The sequence below is a fragment of the Puma concolor genome, chromosome F2, assembly GCF_028749965.1.
Source record: "Puma concolor isolate L17-30 chromosome F2, mPumCon1.1.hap2, whole genome shotgun sequence".
NCBI lineage: Eukaryota > Metazoa > Chordata > Mammalia > Carnivora > Felidae > Puma > Puma concolor.
In genome coordinates, this window is record NC_141684.1 from 9,542,466 (window position 1) to 9,549,747 (window position 7,282).

Consider the following 7,282-nt stretch of genomic DNA (forward strand, 5'->3'; position numbering starts at 1 on the left):
ACAATATAATTGCTTCAAGAATGCTGGTTCTAATGGGGAGAACAGATCAGTAATGAGACGATTACATGATAATGTGATAAATGTTCTATTCGAGCTCTCTGCTGCACTGTTAGATGTCACCAGGAAACGTCCTATTTGCACAGACCATGGGATTTCTGGTGTCTAGAATCTGGGAGGCACTTAATGTATTCCGTTGAATGCCTGGCCGGGTGACCAGGGCAGTGATTCCAAAATAATTTGACTAATTATCAGTATCCCTGGGGGATAGGTGGGGGGGGGGGGGGGGGGGGGGCTTTATATAAATGCAAAGTACTGGGCCCCATCCCCAGGCCTACAGATCAAAATTGACAGGGCGGCAGCCCAATGACCCATATTATCTAGAATTTTCTAATGACGGCAATACGGGAATCTTTCTTGTTCTGTTTCCACATAGCCATTGCCGAAAGAACTGGGTGCCGACAGCAGGGGTGGGATCTTGTGGGGGAAACTGGTGGGCGGAGATTTCTAGGCACCTGAATTTATACAAACGCCCCTGCAAAAGCACACAGGCTGGATTGTCTGCATCACCAGGAGGCTGATTAGCTACATTGAGCCTACATAAGACCTGCCTACAGGGATTCTACTGTTGACCCTGGCTGCGGGGATTGCCTGCTGTAGCACCATTTAAGGATTCTCAGGTGCAAGGCACCTGGCTGGCTAGTAGAGCACGCATTGCTTGATCATAGGGTTGTAAGTTCAAGCCCCACATGGGGTGTAGGGATTACTTAAAAATCTTGAAAAAAAAATATTCTCAGGTGAACAGAGCCTCTCAGCCGACCTCCCCTCCAGCTGCCCATGCATCAGCACTTTACTTCCCCACAGGTCAGACTCTTGCTTCCACAAGGTTCCGAGCTACTTGAAACCCGGGACAGTCTCTTACTATTATCTCCATACTCTAAGGAGAGCACTTGCCCATGTTTGCTGAATGAATGAATGAATGAATGAATGAATGAATGAACGAGTTGAGTCTACTTGAAATTTAATTTAAAATGACATCTCTCAATTTCCTCTTGCTTTTTTTTTTTTTTTTCTGTTGTAGAAGCAAGCGAATTGAGAAATTAGAAGTAGATCCTAGCAAGCGTTCCTTCCCTGATGTGGCTAACATAGTTCGAGAGAAAAACCCCACGCCCCGAAGAGTTCGATCTGAACCCAAAATTATACCAAGTGAGGAAGATCCAGACTTTGAAGATAACCCTGAAGTGCCCCCGTTGATCTGAAACATCAGGCCAGGTGGACGGACCCACCCGATCCCGTTTCCTCAGTGCACAGTGTGTAGTATGCCACGTTTGGGGTAAACACAGAGTTATTTGTCACCATCACTACTCCAGTGTCTCACTTCTACTTTATGCAGTAATATTCTTACACCAGTTTGACGTTCAAGTGCATACCTTAACATGCTACAGCTCATTTGCCTATAATAAAATGTTGGCTAGGGCAAACGTTCAGTAAATCATAGAACTCTTACATTAAGACGCTGATTTTTAATCACAGAACTGCTTGCTAATGCAGAGAGACGAAGTCGGAGATAAAAGGACCGATTATTAAATCGGTGCTTCAGCAAATTGGTCAAGCTCAGAAGTTAAAACTGTAATTTCAGATCAAATCGGAATGCTCTAATATGATTTTAGCGGTGTTTCAATTTTCTTCTCGTGATTACTGGTGGTAATGCCTGGGGTGAGGAGGAGGAGAGCTGGCAGGAGTAGGAAGCGAAAGCCGTTAAGGCTGTAGGTACGGGCTTGACATCTGCAAAACGAGAGGGAAGCAGGTGGAAGTCTCGTGGGCTAAATGGAGCCTGGGAAGGCAGCACACAGCTCGGAGAAGACAGGCGCTCTAGTGCAGGATTGTCCACAGAGGACGAGCCCGTTGGGTCAAGACGGTCGAGCCCAGCTACCCCCCGGCCACACTCAGTCCTTGGCTGGGAGCCACCTGCCCAGAGAGTGGTGGCCGCAGTGGGAGACTTGGGGTGCTCTGCGCACGTCGTGCGGGTTCTCTCTTGGGGACAGCCGAGCAGGGTGCCTCTATCGGCCAGAAGAAGGTCACAGCAGCTCTACCAGCCTTGAGGAGGTTGCCATGAGGGCTCATGAGAAAGAGGAAGGTGCTCTTCGGTGCTGGAGGAAAGGAGACCCACCTTACCTAGGGGAAGAGAGTTTAGCAAAGCTGTTGCCCGGGGTAACATGGAAACATTGTAAGTGTACCCACTGCCCTCATAGGTTTAGGGAAGGAGATTTCCATGTAGAATGCCAAAGTCTCCACTAGTGCCTTTAGCCGCAAGGCAAAAGACACAAATAATTCGTCCATTTTTAAGCAGCGTTTAGAGAAAGTATAAAGGCACTAAATTGGCTAGGTTCAAAATAAAACTTTCCCCTCCCAGTCTCTCCCCAGCCGAAATACAAACAGCCTCACCCTGACCGTGGACCACATTGCTGTTCTGGGTCTCCAAGGAATTACCATCCGTTCAGAGTTAGTGTCCCTGAAATGCCTGAAAACTCTGTTTGTTAATGCACAGTCATCTGGGGTGAGCGCAAGGCCCCTTTGCAGCAGGCCAGGTGGGAGATGCACAGTATAAAATCTGGACAGTGTGGCAGGGATCGCCAGTGAGATCCAAGCATGAGACAGTGAGCCTTGTGGAATCCTGGGGGAGGAGTGTCCTAAAAACCTAGAACAGCGAGTGCAAGGGCCTGGGATGGCACGAGGTTTCGGGAACAGCCAGAAAGCCAGTGGGACTGGAGCAGGCTGAACAAGGCAGAGTATCAGAGAAGGGAGAGCCAGTGGAGAGCCGGGCCCAACCATGCTTGACCTAAAAAGACACGCCTACAGCTGGGAAATTCGCACCGCTCCCGAGAGAGCATCTTTGGATTTCATAGTGTTGCGTTTTTGGTCTTTTGCCCAATGTTTCCCTAGACTCATTTCATTTCCGATCTTCAGAGAAATCCTCTCAACTAAGCATTTGCTCATTCTTCGTTCAGTAGGCATGTGCCTCCCGTGGACCAAGTGTGGGGAGAATAATGGTGGACCAAAGGAAACAGGCCTTGGGTTTCACTGAGCGTATTTTTCCGTGATGCAGACAAATGTGAATCGATTGCACGAGCAAACTAAGCTAACTCTTCTGAACTCACTCTCGCATTTTAGGACTGAGGCCCCTAAACACCAGGTGGCTTGCCCTAAGATGGCTTAACAGTATGTTAGAATGGGATCGTCTCTAGGTCACTTTGGACTCAGTGTCCCCCTTGGAAGGCTTTTCCCTCCCCAAGCAAATGGGACTATTCACATGCCGATGTTTTCAAAGAAGATAGATGCAAACCAACTTCGTGAATCTTTTTTTTTTTTTTTTTAATTTTTTTTTCAACGTTTTTTATTTATTTATGGGACAGACAGAGACAGAGCATGAACGGGGGAGGGGCAGAGAGAGAGGGAGACACAGAATCGGAAACAGGCTCCAGGCTCCGAGCCATCCGCCCAGAGCCTGACGCGGGGCTCGAACTCCCGGACCGTGAGATCGTGACCTGGCTGAAGTCGGACGCTTAACCGACTGCGCCACCCAGGCGCCCCCAACTTCGTGAATCTTAAAGCTACTCACTCCCTTGGGAAATATGCAAAGAGGTGTGAGGGTAGAAAGGCTTTGTGGCGGATGCTGTCTTTGGGGGTCATGAGCTCTAAGACCCTTGGGCAGGGCCCGTGCCGTGTCCTCACTTGGATCCTGCTGAGTGTGGCTTCCAGGGGGACTTTGGGGTGAAGAAGGACGAACACATGTCTTTGGAGGGAGCTGTTACCTTTCTGTGAGCTCTGCCTCCGACTCGGCGTTCCTCCTTTGTAGCCCAAACTTCGTGAGATGACCTTCACAGGATTGCACCAGGGAGCTTTGAAGAGTGTTTCCTGAAGCTGGGGACACGCAGGCTGGTGCCCGACTCGTGCCTGAGAAACCTGAAGCCCACGATGGGCCGGAGTCCCATCCTGCCGGGAGAATCACCCCTGGGCGCAGAGAAAAGCTGTGCCACAGGAGTGGGGAATGTGGCCCTCTCCCAAGGCTGGCTGGGGGCAGGACGCCCGAGCCTTTGCTAAGGACCAGATGTGGGGTGTCGTGGGTGCTGTCCATGTGGGCTGCCCCGAGGGGTGAGGAGCCCAGGCAGGAGGCTGGAGGCCTGCTGCTGTGTGCGGGGCTGAGGAAAGAAGCTGGGAGGACTGGCCAGAATCCGGGTCATAGGAGAAGGGCAACCCGGGAGCCTCTGCAGAGTCCATGAAAAGGCCTCAAGAGGCAGAAACGTCCGCTTCACCTATCCCCTCGGCTGGCAGGGCAGGAAGCCTGACCGAGCTGTGTGATGACCATCTTACCTGCACCTGGCAGCTCCTGACCTTGGACTTGAATGGGTAAAGAGAGGGAGTGGCCACCTGGCCACAGAGAGACAGCCAAGGACAGGGACGAGCTGGGGGAATAATGCCTTAACCTTACTTTCCTCCTTCCCTCCAATCTCTTGCTAGGGTCTCCCACCGGCCAAACACAACCAGAGGCAAGGAGCAAGGGGGCCTGTCAGTGTGGCCCTTAGAGGTCCCGTTCCCAGGGTCCACCCTGTGGTAGAGGGTGCAATGAACTGAGCTGACACACTCCCTCTCGCCTCTCTGCCCTCACCCGCCCCTGCCCTCCGGGACTCAGGGACGGAGCAGGAGAGCCAGGAGTCCGGCTGAGAAGCAGGGGAGCAGGGTGAGAGGACGGCCACACGTCCCCTCTTCTTCAGCTGTGGTTTCCAACCTAAGCAGCCGGGGACCCTGGCAGGGGAGGGAGAGGAGTGGAAAACGTTCATGCCAGGTAGGGGACTGTCACGGGGGACAGTCTCATTACCGAGTAGGGACTGAGCGCCAAAGGGTCATCTGTTCCCCCTGAGCAGGAGGAAACACCCTAGGACCTGCCTGCATGTTCCTCCAGGGCAGGTGAGGGCCGCGGAGGAAGGAAGGAAGGGGAAAGGCAGAGCGGGAGGTGTGAATGCGTTGTCTCGATCACTGCTGCGAGGTGAGGTGAGCATTCAGTGTTAGGTTCGTGCGAGTGATGGCCCGCACTTCCAGGGTGGGTGCTCTGGTTCCCTGCAGATTCTCCCTGTGCCCATTTCTTTTTTTATAATTTTTTAAATGTTTATTTTTGAGAGAGAGAGAGAGAGAGACACAGAGCATGAGTGAGGGAGGGGCAGCGAGAGAGGGAGACAGAATCAGAAGCAGGCTCCAGGCTCTGAGCTGTCAGCACAGAGCCCGACGCGGGGCTCGAACCCGTGAATGGCGAGATCATGACCTGAGCCGCAGTCAGACGCCCAGCCGACTGAGCCACGCAGGCGCCCTCCCTGCGCCATTTCTACCTTGGGAAGGCTCATGGCTATGCACCCACATCAGTTTCTGCAGGGCCAGGACGGGCCCCAGGAGAGAGGAAACCTTGCCCCCCCAACCCGGTGGGGGGCCAGCTTCGGGTCCCGATGCCCAGATGCTCTCCAGTCCACGAACTCTTCCTCCTGCTTCTCTTTTTAGGTGTCACTGAGCAGCAAGAACTGTCCCTTCTCCACCATCATGTCCCACCGTCCCCTGCACGGCTGTCCCCGTCTCTGCCTCCTGCTCCCCTCAGCAGGTCCCCCCGCAAACGAGTGGCCCGTGAATGGCCGGAGGCTGCTGACCGTGGCCGTCACGGGGGGCGGGGTGGTGAGCACTGCTCCGGCCGCAGGGTCTGGGCGACAGCGCCCTCCTTCCCCTCGCACGGGCGGCTGCCCTCCGCGTGACAGCTGGGGCTGCACCGCGGCGTGTGTCTGTCACCATTTCGCAGTCTGTCACAGCTTGCCTGACACATTTGGATGGAAAGTGCTAGCCCGTCTCCAGTTGACGCCTGTCAGGCCAACGTGTCTGGCACTCCTGGAGCAGACCTTTGCCAAAAGCAGCTGTTCTTTTCCAAGTTCGCTCCCTAACTTTTGCGCCTCTCATTTGGTCTGGCGCTTTCCTCGTGTTAGAGATCAGCCTTGGTCGGCCCTTCGCTCGGCGGACATTTACGAAGCACCTGCTAGGTGCAAGGAGCCATACCGGGTGCCAGGGAAAGTTCTCTTCTGAGAGCCCACTCTCCCGGTTCTCCGTCCAGTCATCGCATGAGGCTGCTACCCGGGGGACCCCTTCGGCCCCATCCTCTTCCCCGTGTGTCTGTCCCACCCCGTCCTGGGACGCTTGGGCCCATTCCTGTGGCTTCCATGCCAGCTCCAGGCTGACGCTCCTGAAATCCCCCTTCCAGGCCCTCGACGCCTTCCTGAAGGTCACCCGACTCCTCCTGCTCCAACGCTCGCCCGTCCATCATCTTCTCGCACCTTGTCCGGCCTCCCGCCCTCTGGCTTTTGTTTTACGCCCTCGCTTCCCACTCACCCAGACTGGAAAACACCATCACTGCGTCCTGTGTTCATCGTGCAAGTGGCGACTCACTCCTGTCAATTCTGCCTCAAAAAGAGCTTCTCGTGTCTCCTCCAAATCCATTTCCACAACTCACATGCACTCTCCTGCCATCTGTTTGTCGACGTGACTCCCGCTTCACCCCTCCTCGACTTAAGTACCCCCTTTGTTGCCTGGAGGACAAGACCTGGGCCCCATCCTGCTGAGAGGCCGCATCTCCCAACACCGCCCCCCCTCCCGCCCCCGCCGCCCCGGCACCTCGAACCCACTACACCAAGGTCGTCACCATTCGGGGGGTTACGTGTGCATTGGCCCTCTGTCAGCGGCATCACTGAGCTGAGCTTGGCGATGTGCTGAATCTGAGGGCACAGGTGAGCCCTCTCAGGGCTGCCCAGAAGTCGGATGATGTTGCCGAGGTCCGGGGACAGCGTAGAGGCCCTGAGAAGGCAGGAGCCAACACACAGGCACCCGTTACTTGACCAGAGCATCAATTGTGGAGATAATTATACACAAATGGGGCCCTTTTCGGGGACAAATTAAGACCAACTTGATGGGCCATCATCTTGCATCTGCGAGATGCACCTGCCCGTCGTGCACCTGCCCATGGTCTGTTGAAGGGAGAACTCTCTGACCAGAGTGACCCAGGGACTCCCGGATAGCACTCAGGGTTATGGAGAACCAGGTTACTGGCTCTGCTCACCTCCACCACCAAAGGGAAAAGTTAGAATGCCCGTTCTGGTTACATTGGCCACATAACACACATTCCACACTTAGTGACAAAGAACAACCACTTTACTATACTCCCAGTTTCTGTAGGTCAGAGATACAGACGGTGGAGCCAGCT

At 54.1% G+C, this 7,282-nt stretch overlaps 1 protein-coding gene across 1 annotated transcript in view; it reads left to right on the forward strand.

Moving 5' to 3' along the window:
* Positions 1-1,678, forward strand: part of DNAAF11 (dynein axonemal assembly factor 11) — a 78,828-nt gene extending 77,150 nt beyond the window's left edge. The window contains exon 12 of the mRNA XM_086695994.1: positions 1,079-1,678. Coding sequence (XP_086552120.1) covers positions 1,079-1,256 — 178 coding nt within the window. The 3' untranslated portion in view covers positions 1,257-1,678. The remainder of the gene's footprint in view (positions 1-1,078) is intronic.
* Positions 1,679-7,282: the final 5,604 nt, after the last annotated feature.